A 15,087-nucleotide genomic window follows, 5' to 3' on the forward strand; every position below is an offset into this window, starting at 1 on the left:
TATATTTCACTAGTAAGGATGAATATATGGGCCTAAGATTTGACTTGTGTAAGAGAGAACTATGTTTAGTAGATCTTAATGTTCAATAAAGTCAACAGAGATTTATGACTAGTCAAAACTAAGTTACTGATGCTTAACATGACTAAAGGAGACAAACTAAAACACATGTTTCTGAGCTGACTCAACTGAAAATAACTTACATGTTCAGCTGTTAAAATAAACCAGTCCCATAGATTTATCTTAGGATACACACACCAGTGACATCTTTACCTAAGGCATGTTTATAAAAATGCTCAGACATCTTAATTTAAACGAATTAAAGACATGACATAAACCGACTGCTGCCATTTCTACTCCTCAAATATTAAATATTAATGAGAAAATAATAAAGCGTCGTGTTGAACTGCAAATCCCAGAATGCTTTGTTGTCGAGCTCTTGTATTAAATACGTGGACTTTATATTTTTAATTCGTTTAGATTTTTTACCTCTTGACGATACTGGAGAACAAACTTCTTCACGATGGAAGTTGACACGATGTGACGCTGTTGACGCGTTGCTATGGTGAATCGCACTTCCGGTGAATGATCATCATGGATGGTTATGATCTGATCCGTCAGATCGGACAGGGTGCGTTTGGACGCGCGCTGCTGGTCAGACCTAAAGACGCAGATCCCGCGCTTTACTACGTCATCAAAGAGATCAACCTGAGACAGGTGTGAGAACTGCTGTGAGAAATAAATCTAACTTATATCATTTATATAGAGGTCAACTAATCTCTCTCTCTCTCTCTCTCTCTCTCTCTCTCTCTCTCTCTCTCTCTCTCTCTCTCTCTCTCTCTCTCTCTCTCTCTCTCTCAGATGTCCACGCGGGATCAGGATGCCTCCAGAAAGGAAGTGATTGTGTTATCTAAGATGAGGCATCCAAACATTGTTAGATTTTATAAATCATTTTATGGTCAGTGAGTTCACAACAGACACAAACAACAGATCACACTGTCACTAAACTAGCTGAGAATCCATCAATAATACACAATGTTGTGTTGTGTGCAGATAGGAATCACCTTTACATATTGATGGAATATTGTGATGCTGGTGATCTCATGAACACAATCAAAATGCAAAGAGGACGAGCGTTCACAGAGCAACAGGTGCAGCGCACGCACACACACACACACACACACACACACACACACACACACACACACACACACACACACACACACACACACACACACACTGATGCTAGCTTTATGTGATAGATTGAGATACAGAGATTGTTGTGTCAGTAATGTTTGTGTGTGTTTGTGTTCTTCAGATCATAGACTGGTTTGTTCAGATCTGTCTGGGCCTGAAGCACATTCATGACAGGAAAGTTCTTCACAGAGACATCAAAACACAGGTACCAATAATCAAACACATTTACATTTAATCTTTTAGCAGAGGCGACTTACAAATGAGGTTATAATAAAAGCAATCATTATAGCAACACAAGAACAACTATACATAAGTGCACTAAAACTAATCTCATCAAGTCTAACACACTATAGAGGGTATGCAATGCATTGACGTCAATTTTCCACGTGACCACGCGAGAGCACGCCCTGTTGAGTGGCAAACGTTCAACAAAATGTCTGGTTTTCATAGCGGCTGGGGCGCAAATCCCAGTAAAACTGACTATTATCAGCTTAAATTAAATTTAGTTGGACTTGATAGCAGAGGTGGACAATACTTCGTTACATTAGTTACATTTTCCAAGCATCTGTGCTTTATTAGGATGTTTGTATTGGGAATAATTTTATTTCACTACATTCTAAACAGAGGCGTAAAAAGTACTCCGATGCAGGAAATGCAGGAAAAGGTGTATTAGACCTTGTTCACACTGTCAGTCCAAATCCAATTTTGGTGCATATCCGATAGGAATCCAATCACATTTAGAACGTGTGAACGGCTAAAAACCACATGAAATCTGTTTCAGGCTACATCCAGAGGTGGTTTGAAATCCTTTTCAAATCGCATTTCCGGAAATCCATTTCAGTCTGACAGCCCTGATCGCATTTGTGTAGCTTTTTGGTTACGTCATGCTGTCACGTCACGTAAAACACGTCAGACGTCGAGGCAGATTGTCGTGCTAGCGCAAAGTCATTGCCATAGAAACAGTGCAGATAATCCGGAAAACGGCAACAGGACGCACAGATCGGATCTGAACAGTTGTGATACACAATGTGGACAGAGAGTCTGTCAAATTAGATATGCACCAAAATCAGATTTGGACTGACAGTGTGAACAAGGTCTTAGTCTTGATAGAAAGGCTGCAAACACCAGGGAACGTATTACACTTCATGTGTTTTCGGTTTCAAAGAAGCGAAAAAATCATCATCAGATGAACTGTTGGCCAATTCTTTAGTGTGGTCCAAAGGCTCCAGAATAAATAACATTTAAATTAAACTGGCCATCAGCGCAATTCAATTGGTGTGGTAGAGCAAGGGAAAATAGATCTCTAAAATAGAAGTACTTTTTGACTGTAAATGAAATTGTAAGGAATAAAAAGTACTTTTTTCTTAAAAAAATGTAATTAAGTAAAAATAAAAGTATTGATTGTACTCAAGTAAAGTAAAAATCCCCAAAAATAATACTGAAGTACAGTAATCAAGTAAAATTACTCAAGTACTTTACACCTCTGATTCTAAATCATATAATCATAGTGAGTATTCTTTAATATTGCATATTAACATTTATTTAATACCTAATTACATTAAAATTGTGTACTTTTACTTGATAAAAGTATGTTAATGTACTTTAATATTAAATGTAAAACAAACACGTATTTATGAAATGTAATAGAATAAAAATGAATATGCTTTGGAATGTGTTTTACGGATAAAATACAAATACTTGAAAAATACTTTTAAGTAGAATGTAAAATCTCTGCTTAGCAACTTATCAACCCACCTGTGGTCTGTGGACGTTGACATGAATGATCTATTTATTTCTCTTTCAGTGTTTTTTTGTCAGTCTGTAAATCGATAGCTCTGAATTCTTGTTAATCTGTTCACAATACAGTCCATCGCACAACAGCTGTTTCTCATTTCGACACGTTTTCACCATGTTTCTGCTGATTTCACACTGTACACGAATGCTGCCGCTCGGTCTTTTGCCACTCAGTGGGCTTAAAAGCAGTCACTTTCGCCAAAGGTGCATACCCTTTATACACAGACAAATGTTAGTAATTATTAAAAAAAATATATATATATATAAATCCATTTTATATTTACTAAACTGAGTGAGTCTTCTACTTTATCCTATAGTCTGATCTTTAAATGTAAAATAAATCATGGTATGTGAGAGAAATGAAACAATACACACAGTCTCAGACACATTTTCATTCATGTCTAATGGATTTTACAAAGTAGAAGAAAAAGTTATTGTTCAAATGAAATAAATATTCTGGTTGTTGTTATAGCTGGCAGGACTTTGAGTGTTCATGATGGATATCTGCTGTAGTACCGCTAACTCAGCACCAATGATTTAATATTATTGTAAAACAGTATTTTAAACTTAAGAGATAATATAGTGCTGATCAGAAATGTGTTGATCTATGATCGTTCCTCTATTAGTAACATCAGAACTTATGACTATAGTTGCTTTCAGGAAACTGATTGTGTTTCTTTCATCTAGTAATCACACTACTTGCTGAAATCTGTTCTTAAGGTCATGAATCAGACTCAAAATTCACACAGCGAACACTTTTAAAAATAATGTTGAAGAGTTCAAAAGTGATGCCATAGAAGTAATATTTCTTACTTGTGTTACTTTTCTCTTATAAAGAGAAAACTTTGGGGGAATCTCTTTCTCAATTTTAATTAAATTCTGATTTATTGGCATGAGAAAAACTGTACATTTGTATTGCCAAAGCATTTGCGGCTGGGCAGCGTACAAAGTATAAAGTGCAAAGTTAAAAGTGAAATAAAATAAAAGAGAAGGAACACAACTTAAATAATAGAGTAAATCAGTAATATAGATGAAGTATTAACATATAATGGAGACATGAAGTCAGATCAGATTGATTTTCTCCTAACAGAAAGATCAGTTTCTCATTGTTTGATAGCCTTTTAAATGTCTTGTTTATGCAGTTTATTTTTGTTAGAAGATTGTCCGTCTGTCTGTGTACTGAAAATGCAGCTCTGTCTGGATTTGGTTTTGGTGACCATGTGGACACTGTGGCAGTCATTTGTCTGTCTCTATAGTGAGCTTGTGTCCACTGAATCTGGATCTGATCAAGATGGATCTCAGTTTTTCTCTCTTTAGGATCAAATAACATTACATTTTACTTTGTTGTTGTGTTTGAGTGATTTCATTTAGTTTGATTTGTGCTATAATCTGGTTAACTTTAATAGGTTTATCAGTATTATTGTGGTTGTGATGATAAGGATCAGGAAGTTCATGAAACATCAAGACTCAGTTCAGATCGAGTGTCTGTTTCTTTCCGTAGCTCTTTGTATTTCAGGGATTTTTAATGATTTTATTATTATTAGTGGATTTTTTCCAAATTCAGCTGTGCGTGTATTATTTGTTGTGTGCTGGTGCATGTTTTAACCATTTGGTGAAATCTTGATTTAGTCTCTCTCATGTCATGTGATCTAGAACATCTTTCTGACTGATGGAGGACTGAAGGTCAAACTGGGAGACTTTGGTATTGCGAGAATGTTGAACAGGTGAGTAAGTGCTGTTGTGTTTATGATGTTTTGTGTATTATTTTCAGTAAGATCTTTATCTGTTTGTATCTTACAGCACAATGGAGCTGGCGAGAACTTGTGTTGGGACTCCATATTACCTGTCTCCAGAGATCTGTGAAAACCGCCCCTACAACAACAAAACGTGCGTGTGTGCGTGTGTGTGTGTGTGTGTGTGTGTGTGTGTGTGTGTGTGTGTGTGTGTGTGTGTGTGTGTGTGTGTGCGTGTGCGTGTGCGTGTGCGTGTGCGTGTGTGTTTGTACATGGGGACTTAAATGACCTAAATGCACACAAACTCATGGAGACTCGTGTCACCGTACGGGAACACAAGCTTATAAATCATACAGAAGGATGCTGATAAATGTCCTCACAGTGATAATAAACCTGATATGTCTGAAGATCACATCTAATGTCTGATGTTCACAGCAAACCTAAAAAGCTTTTAATGCTGTTGAAGAGATTTCATGATCTGTATTTTGAAGTCTGTGGTGAAATCATTGGTTTGTGTCATCTGTAGGGACATCTGGTCTCTGGGATGTGTACTTTATGAACTCTGTACACTTAGACATCCAGTAAGTACATCACACACACACACATGATATGGATTTGTTTGATTGTTAATGTTGATTTGTTCAGTTGTGTGTATTTTAGTTTGAAGGCAGTAATTTAAGACAGTTGGTTTGGAGGATCTGTCGGGGACGCTACGCTCCCGTCTCTGAGCGCTATAGCACTGAACTACGACTTCTACTAAACCATCTGTTTAAGATCAATCCTCGTGACCGTCCATCAGTTAACTCGCTCCTCAAACAGCCGTTATTACAGCTGCACATCAGAAAACACCTGGAGACACAGGTATGATGTTAACTACACATTAATAACACTAATAGCAACAGAATCACTTACAGATACACAACCAGGGGTGCGTTTCCCAAAGCAATTATGGTCACAAGGTCTGTGGTTACCAATAGAGTTTAATGGTATCAACGACCATAGTTAGCTAATGATGTTTTTGGGAAACACACCCCAGGTTTTTTTCCAAACTCTATGGGGTGGGTTCCCGGAGAGGGATTAGCTTAATCCAGGACTAGGCCTTAGTTTAATTAGGAAATATAACTAGTTTTAACAAACATGCCTTACTAAAAACATTACTTGTGTGCATTTTGAGGCAAGAAAGGGCACTGATGTATTTTAGGTATGTTGGTGCAAGTTGTTTTCAGTTTGGACAGCTATTACAGATGCTCGTAGATGCTTTGTTCTTCACTGTTTAAGACAGGTTTGATGACACATCGGAGCTCCGTCGAGTTCATCACCTAAATCCTTTTTCCTTACTATCTTATTCCTATTTATATAATATAACTTATTAGTTTATCCTAGGAATACTTTACCGTGACGATTATTGAGCAGCACTACCACGTGAAACGATTTATCACTAATAAACACCCAGTGTTAGCATATAGCCCGCTAGCATCAACAAACGGTGCCGGCTGAAGCTAGCATTCGGCGATCTAATGGCAGATTCATCTGATATATGCTTTTCTGACCTGTCCTCACATGAGCGTGAAGCTGTGGAGGAGTTGATACCCGGTTTTAGCAGATCCAACGCGAGGTACAGCGCCCACTTCACCCTGACTCCGGACGTCCACAAGCGACCGAGGCATGCAACAAGCGAGCACCCTACGCGATGCAGCTTCACGGACCACGTTCGGTTGAATGGAGGCGCCATCGCCCAGCATGAAAGCGATCAGGAAGCTGTGGAGGAGCCGCTGCCCGGCCATCGCAGATTCAGCGTGTCTCACATCACCCTGGCCCCAGACGTTCGCAGGCGACCGAGGCGTGCAACAAGCGAGCACTCCACGCGATGCAGCTCTCCAGACCGCGTTCAGGCAAACGAAGACGCCATCGTCCAGCATGAAAGCGGTAACACTCCGCTTGTTATTGTAACATGTACTACTTGCCACATGTATAGTTTAGCTTCTGCCGTTAGCATAGAGGGGTTTACATGCACAAAGTGTATTGAAGTAGTAAAGTTGACTGAGAAGGTTGCTGAACTAGAATCGCGCATCCAAACGCTAGTTGAGAATAGCAAAAACGCTAATGTTACTGTTACAAATACTGTATTGAGCGGGCATAGCGTTAAGCGAAAGACTAATGGCTCAGTTCCGACATCAGATGCCAATGTAAATATTACAAATACTGTATCGAGCACGCATAGTGTTTATCAAAATACACATGGCTCGGTTCCGACATCAGAGTCAAGTCGGTGGACTAACTGTCAGGCGGCATAGTCATATACGGCGTCCTTCTAAGACCCATAAGTTAATTTCTAACAGATTCGATCCCCTAAGCAGTACACCAGCTAAAACGCCTGTAAAAGTGCCCTGGTCATTGGAGATTCTATACTCAGGAACACTAACACTGTGGCACCAAACACCATAGTCGACTGTATACCGGGAGCCAGAACGTCTGACATTAGATCCAAACTTAAAGTGCTGGCTAATGCTAAGCATAAAGGAGTGATTGAAAGGTATGTATGGCATAATGTTATCACTTGCTCGGCCCTCCTCCTGAGGTTTCTGAGGAGGAGGGTGTCGAGTAAGGGAGTACTGTGAAGCCCAGACAGGCATCAGGGAGATGGCAGGCGCAGTCTCGTCCCCGTCTCCCCTTTACTCCCTTGCTCGACCGGATTTCAATGAAGCTCGGTGGGAATAGATTTGTGGCGTTTAAGGCCACTTGTCGGGGGCGGGATTTTAGTCCTTCTAAGGGAGTCAGTGCGTCGATCGCCAAAAACATGCGCAGGCCCGTGCATTTTCCTCGTTCTCCCTCAACCAAACTGTGCAGAGTCTATCACAGGGGGTGACATTGTATCTTCAATACATATATGTATATGTGTGTGTATGTGTATATATATATATATATATATGTGTGTGTGTGTATATGTATGTGTACATGTGTATACATGTGAATGCCCCCTACGCTAATAGGATTTTGTTTTCTTTCTTCATGTCTCGTCCTCGTCCCCGAGGACAATGAGACAAACAGACCCAGTTCTGGTAAATGTGAAAGTCGACACACCTCTGATCTACTGGCTGACCTTCAACGTGATGCCCAGCTGATGCCTGACCAACGACCACCGGCAGAACCCGCTTAATCTCTGCTTAATCTCCTTATCCGTTTCTATGTATTTATATATATATATATCTCCCAAGGGTTTTTCCCTCCTAGGACTTTTTTTTATTCCCCGGCTAAAAAGTCTGGGGTTTTTTTCTCCTAGGGTGTTTTTCAACCCGGGGAGGCAGCCTTCTTTGGCTTAACTTAGCACCCTCTTCTATACGTTACATTAGTAATACGCACGCTTACAATGTTGATTCATAGTCGCAGCAAATTTAGCTGCTTATGCTATTGTGTATTATGTTGTGTTATCTGTCGATTTTCTGTGCTTTCCACTGCTTCTATTAATGTAAAGCTGCTTTGAAACAATCACCAATTGTGAAAAGCGCTATATAAATAAAATAAAATAAAATTGAATTTTAATCTAGGACTAGTCTAATTCCTGTCCGGGTAACCACTCCTAAATGTTACAAGAAATTGACAATATATCTTGACAGCTTTTGATGGTCTTTAGTGTTGATATATTTCCGCTCAAACATTTAAATAAATGATTGGGTTTTTAGTCAGATAAACTTTATATCAGCCTGATAAATATTTCACAGAGACATCTGAATATTTTTTGTGATAATGTAAAACTTTGAGTTGATTTATTGAAACTGTTTGATTTGAAATTCATTATGAATTCAGAAAACTTTGCAAACACCTCCAGTTTAAAATGACCAGCAAAACCAATCACAGATTTATTCATTTTTTACTACATTACATTCAGAAAGTATTCAGACCCCTTCACAGTGTCTGATACTGCAATCATTTAAATAAATGGTCTTTTCATTAATCTACACTCAGTATCTCATAATAACAAAGTGAAAACAGATTTTTAGAAATGTCTGTCAATTTATTAACAAGAAAAAAACTAAAATGGCACAATTACACTTCAATGACATTTAGCTCAAATGCCTCTCAATTCTCTTAATGGTTGCTGAGATGTTTCTGGACATCACCTGTGGTAAATCTCTTTGTAAAAGAGGGGTCTGAAAAACGTTTTATTCCCCGGCCTGAAGTTTAAGGCGTAGTCGTGCGTAAGGCACAGAACTATGAATGTAGTCTGTAGGACCTGTAATGAGCCCTTAGATGTGTCTTGTAATCACTGTAGATGTAATGAAGATGTATTTCTTGTTTCTTCGGTTATTAAAGGAGGAGTTCAGGGACGATGTTTTACACAAACCAGCAGCTCAACCTAAAGCCTCAAAATATAAAGGTTTGTGTTTGTTTGTTTGTGTGGGTTTTGATATTGAGATGATTGAGATGATTAAATGAGTTGTAATTGAAGACTGAAGAAGAAACATTAAGAGTTTGGTGATCTTCTGTCTCAGATGAGATGAGTGCAGCTGACGCTGTCCAAAATCCTCCAGATCAGAAACATTCACCTGCACAACAATACGACGCTCATAATCACGTATGACATCTTTACATTAAGAGAGGTTGTTTCTTGTGGTGTATATCATTAAAACACACCGCTCTCATTGCTGTATTTCATCTTTTTTCTGCTTTTGGAAATGTGTTTACTCATATAAGGTTTATATGGTTTTCAATGACTTTGATTAAGAGAATGCACATTCTTGAAGATATACATCATATAAATCTACACTGTACTATACTAACAGTTCTTCTGTGTCATCTCATAGAAAATAAACCTTCATTGTCCTGCAGCGGTTGAAAGTCCGGCTGCAATTGGTGCCGCACACAGATGTGACGGTCCGCTCCGACCATATAAGCATCACTGCGCTCGTCTGAACCTGCTGCAGGCTCAAGCACACATTCATCATCTCGCTGATCCACAGAAACCGCTGGACAACGCTCGAGTCGACGCTCTGCAGCCCTATCAGCTGTGAGCTGTCTTCATTTACTCTCATTATTAAACATTGAGACATTGTTAGAGACAGACAGACAGACTCATCTCTCGTCTTTCACTGCTTTAGATTTTGATTGAGTGTCAGTAAATCATGACAGGATCTTTATATCAACATGACATTAAAGTGTTGTGATTGAATGAAACGCTCTTTCATGTTGATGTTGTCAGCGTGGCAGCGGCGAGAGATGAGTTCCTGCAGAGGAGACGAGAAGCTCATCAGTATAAACTCAGAGCACAAAAACAGCTGGTGAGTGACAGGAACCATCATGTGTACCCTTCAACAATCATTTCATATTACATAAGTCAGGGATTATGTTTTTTAAGGTTTAAACACGACTCTTGTACATAATCATTTTTTGTGTTATTGTTTATGTACATTAGGGAAACTGACAGATAATATTTAAGATCTGCTAATCCAAAACATCTCACTGTCCACTGGAAAAAAGGCTTAAACTGACTGAACAGATAATATTACATGTAAATCTGTTCTTTAGATGTACTTCTCCAATTTAAATGAGCCGGATTACTTCTGCAAATATTGAACAATTAAAAATGCTTTTGCTTTAAAAGACTTACTACACAGTTTAAAAGAAAATCTGATCAACAGATTTGTTATGTGTTGTGTTTAGGGTCTCAGACCGTCTACAGCAGACGATGAGAGGAACGCCAGGTCTGAACCACAGGAACATCATGAGAGGAAAACACCTCACAACCCAAAACTACAGGTTGAAGAGGTCTGGAACATCTCACTCACGTGTGTGTGCGTGTGTGTGCGTGCGTGCATGTGTGCGTGCGTGTGTGAGAGAGAGAGAGATAAGAAGAGCTGAGATGGATTGTAAACTTGATGCTGTGTGTTTATTGCAGGAATATCTGAAACAGTTACAGCGAATCAGAGAGCAGTATCATGATGACATCAGAGAGCTACACACGAGATCAGACACTGAGGTATCAAATATACATTCAGTCAACTCTTTATTTCTCAGCTGAGATCTTTAAACACAGTGAACACATCTTCACTAAATCATGGGTTTGACTCAGGGGTGTTTGTAGGATTTTATTTTTGACGATGTGAGGAGAGCATTGTGATGCCTCTTTGTAAATCAGGAGCAGTATTATTATTATATTAATAACATTTAGACTCTTAAATACAGCTCCAAATCCTTATGACTTCAGTCTAAAAATAAAACAACAACACAATTGTAGTGATGATATGAAAGTTGTTCAAGTGACAAAGTTAGGAGGACTAATAATTTGTATGAAAACAGATGGTACTTTTTATTATAAATGATATAAATTACTTTATTTACTTTTAGTTAAAAACATTGTATATCATTCTATAAAAAGCAAACATGTCACTGAATGTTGTTTTTATCTGATGTGTTTCTAATACCCAGTGTGTGCATGTTTTTAACTTAGTCCCTGAGTTAACTCGTCAATTAAGAAAAAACGCTTTCCTGCCAATGACGAGTTTTTCCGGCAGTCCGTATTTCCGCTCTTACCCAACTTATAAAACCCGGAAGTATTCCCTTAGGGCAAACAGTTCAAACTCTGTGTATGTTTTAATAATCACTCTGAATCTGATCTCTAGCAAAAGTCTTTCACAAAAATGCAATTATCTCAGTGTTTTGCCCAAATTTTCTTATTTTTGAAGAAACCGACTCATATTTGAGAGGTGATTAAAAGAGAACAAATGAAGGTAGGATGAAACATTTTTGTTTGTTTTAAAGCAGATGGTCTGTTCTTTCATTTGATATATATTGTATGTCTGGAAGGCATTAAACTTTTGTGAAAATCATAAAAAATGCTGGCGCTGGCTGGCAACTTTTTTAAAGTTGGGGAAAGAGTTAAAGAAATGTCATTGGTGTGGATATTATATCACAGATAATCAATTTCACAATGGCACAATCTTATATTCTTGTTAGTCATCAATTAATTCATTACCAGTATTAATGTTCCTAGAAAAAGACAAAAAACGCCAGTGTTTCAGTTTGCAAAGCATGAGCAAGTAATCTTGAATGATAAACGAGGTACTAACATTAATAATTACACAAATGCTCTTATATGTTTCAGAGTCAGGCTAGCAAGAAAATTAAAAACATAAGCGAAAATACCTCCTATGATGGATATTTTTATGAAACAGTAATTTTGGGTGCATTTCTCCTCTGAAGGGCTTCAGGAAGGGGACGCCACAGTCGCTCAGTCAGGATAAAGAGAAAATGAATTCGTTTTTTTTTAATCCACCTCTTTAGAGTTTAGGAGATTTAGAGAATAGGGGGCGTAGACACGAGTCCTTCTGAATGAAGGCACGGCCGCTCGCTCTCGAGTACATCCAGCTGAAGTCTCAATGAAAATCTTTGTCAAATCTGCACTTTGTCTTGTTTGATGTTTTCAGGAGATTTCGAAGGCCAAATCAGACCTGAAACAGCCTCACAGGACTAAACAACAGGTCCATACACAAATTCACAAACACACTTTCAGATGAGGTTTAGACCCTCAGATTTCTCATGTGTTCATTTATTTGTTTCAGAAAGGAATCATGTTTGAGATTAAACTAACTGATGAAAAGACACAGATGAGATCAGAACAAGACTTTAGTTCTGCTGAGGTTTGTGTGTTTATTATTATATGTTGTTTAAATTTCATTTGAAGCGGTTGATAAACCCGTGAGTGTAGATTCAGTATTAATGTGGTGCTGCGACCTCACATTAAAAAGAAATGACTGTCAGTCTCTGTGTTATTGTGTGTGACAGGAGGATCCACTGAATAAAACACTGAATATCTGCACGAGAAAAGATTCAGAGATGAAACCTGAAGCTGAAGAGATGAAGAGAGCTGAGTGGTGCCGAGACGCACCCGAGACTTTACTGAGCGCTCTTCAATGTATGCAGGTGATGTCACACAACTCCAGCGTATCTGATAGTCACACGGGTGAGATGAACACAACACACAAACTGCTGCTCAGTATGTGTGTATCCTGAAACTGACCATCACTGTGTGTGTAAATGAATTGTGTTGAATAAAGTTTTAGGAGATCATGAGAGGAAACACTGGACTAAAGGTCCTCCTGAAACTCTACTGAACGCTCTGGCTGAAGCTCAGCTCATCTCCTCCAGCACAGGTCACACACACAATAGTTCACATGATCTCAACTTTCCTTCTGCAACACAATGTATGAAGTTAAATGTGTTTGGATATGTGTCTGTGTGTTTGTTGTCACTCATTAGGGACACTGAAGATGCTGGATGAGGAAGAGGGGCGTGAAGATGAAGATGGATCTGACGTCGAGCCGGATGATAACCGTCTGGAGCCTCGGTCAGATGATGAGGATACGTAAGTGTTGAAAACCGAAGCTTTCGGCAATTTGCACGAGTAAATTGCATACAAAGTCGATGCAAAGAAAATATTCAACTCAAGTGAAACATTTGCATGACACAAAGTTACATCCCGCATGGAACGCAATGATTTGTGTACGCAGCTTTAGACTCATCCTCGTGCGATTTTCTGCAGGAACTTTGAGGATTCGGAGGACGAGCTGAGACAGCAGGTGTCAGACTCCATGAGGAATCTCCTCAGCACACATGACATGGAGAAGGAGGAACATCAGGAGGTGTTTGAGGAGAACAGGAATCTGGCGGCTGGAGAGACCGGACGCGTCTGAGAACCGCTACAGTAAAATAAATCTCATCTCATTCTCATGTGTCAGTGTTCAGCTGGGTTACAGTCATGAAGTGAGTGAGTGATTGAGGTCTTACACGACAGTATGTTGATGATCTTATTTGAATATGTTAGATGTTTCATGTGAAGAACTGTGGATAATACAGAAAAACTATAAACATACCATCAAATCTCACGTCAAGTTTACCTCGTGTACACAAGTTTTGAGTTAACATTAAGATATACAGTATGTTTTACACATTTGATATCCTATCTGAAAAGTTAAAAATAGTGTTTTTGTTTAGTTTAACAAATGGAAAATGAGATTTCTGCGTAATTTTCCCTACAGAATAAAAGACTTTAGTATTTACTACAGTAAAACAGTAAAGCAATTAGCACTTTGAAGCTTTAACAACTTTCAACAGCCGTTCAAGCTCACAAATATTTGAGACTGCATTTAACTTACACGCAGATCCCTGATATTAATACCTAAAAATGTTACTATAGTAAATATATATTTTCTTACATTAAATACTTCTATAATATTTTGTTAATTATTTGAAATTAAAGGGTTGACATTTTTGGCGTAAGATCGATTTCTCTTCAGTAATCTGGCTCCAAACTGCATTTTCCTGACTGACTTCATTTGAACTTGAAAGGTCAAAGTTCAGTATCCATGAAGACGTTGCTCTGTATGGCCAGGTTACGTGTTTCCTCATGTGAACTCCAGGGGTGAGGCTTCATTTATATGAGCGAAATATTCAAATTAGGATATTTTCATCAGCCACATTTATCAATGAACGAATGATCATTCATATGAGGAGATATATAAATGTTTCATGAATCACACGTGAACTCTGTTTTAAGATGATATTTGCACACAGATCAGCACTTGTTTCTATGTTAGATGGATAAATGAGGCCCAATGTATGTTAGTGTTTCCTAACAAAAATTTTGTTACTTGTGTTGTTACAATTTATGGGCGTCAATTAAACAAACTTATCTTGGACAATTTTTTATGCATCCATGTATTTGTCAAAAATTAAGATTTGAAACCGTTTTTTGAAATAATGAATAGAATTACTCCTCATAAGATCATCAGTAAGACCATTCCACAAGTCGACCCCTTTAACCGAAATTGTATTCATTTTAAAGTTTGTTCTGACTATTTGTTTTTTAAACAAGTTCTTTCCTCTTAGGTTATATTTCTGTTCCCTTTTTTCACACAAACATAGTAAATTTTCTGGCAATATTTTCTTATTGACTTTGAACATAAATACAACACTATTCAAACTGACTAAGTCATAAAATTGTATTGCTTTAAATTTGCAAATATTGAATTTGTCAGTTCATTGTACGGTGAATGATTGACTATCCTTATAATTTTTTTGTAAAATAAAAACAGGTTTTGTGTTTGTAGTATAGGCATGGTATCGATATCGAAGGCTTTTTTTAGATCAACAAAAACAGCCAAAGTAAAATAATTTTTATCTAATGCAGATGCTACATAGTCAACTAATTTAATAACTGCCATCGAGGTTGATCGACCGCTCCTAAATCCATATTGATCATCACTTAATATCGTGCATTTTTCTATGAATCTATCAAGCCTCAAAAGAAGTTGTTTCAGGATTTTAGAAAATTGGGATAATAATGAAATTGGGTTGTAATTTGAGTTTAAAT

General features: G+C 38.0%; 1 protein-coding gene across 2 annotated transcripts; it reads left to right on the forward strand.

Annotated features, from left to right (window-relative positions):
* The first annotated feature begins 573 nt into the window (after positions 1-573).
* LOC129452204 (serine/threonine-protein kinase Nek5) lies at positions 574-13,447 on the forward strand. Of its 2 annotated transcripts, XM_073854716.1 has the most exons (20): positions 574-714; positions 859-955; positions 1,051-1,148; positions 1,316-1,399; positions 4,642-4,712; positions 4,789-4,875; positions 5,248-5,302; positions 5,382-5,582; positions 9,033-9,096; positions 9,212-9,294; positions 9,524-9,726; positions 9,919-9,997; positions 10,380-10,484; positions 10,615-10,695; positions 12,143-12,196; positions 12,278-12,355; positions 12,501-12,678; positions 12,773-12,868; positions 12,975-13,080; positions 13,258-13,447. In XM_073854716.1, exons 1-20 carry the CDS (start codon positions 583-585, stop codon positions 13,406-13,408), a joined length of 2,103 nt encoding a protein of 700 aa, XP_073710817.1. In that variant the 5' UTR covers positions 574-582; the 3' UTR covers positions 13,409-13,447. The 2 variants fall into 2 exon arrangements, with proteins under 2 accessions (XP_073710817.1, XP_073710818.1); XM_073854717.1 differs by lacking the exon at positions 5,382-5,582.
* The last annotated feature ends 1,640 nt before the right edge of the window (positions 13,448-15,087 follow it).

This window comes from Misgurnus anguillicaudatus, chromosome 17 (assembly GCF_027580225.2).
Source record: "Misgurnus anguillicaudatus chromosome 17, ASM2758022v2, whole genome shotgun sequence".
Lineage (NCBI taxonomy): Eukaryota > Metazoa > Chordata > Actinopteri > Cypriniformes > Cobitidae > Misgurnus > Misgurnus anguillicaudatus.

What these genes read in the sequence shown, in the direction of transcription:
- LOC129452204 (XM_073854716.1), top strand. Translation starts at nt 583, where the DNA reads ATGATCATCATGGATGGTTATGATCTGATCCGTCAGATCGGACAGGGT. An exon ending in CGCCCCTACAACAACAAAAC is followed by an intron (nt 4,876 to 5,247) that starts GTGCGTGTGTGC and finishes TGTCATCTGTAG; the next exon opens with GGACATCTGGTCTCTGGGAT. An exon ending in CAAAACTACAGGTTGAAGAG is followed by an intron (nt 10,485 to 10,614) that starts GTCTGGAACATC and finishes TGTTTATTGCAG; the next exon opens with GAATATCTGAAACAGTTACA.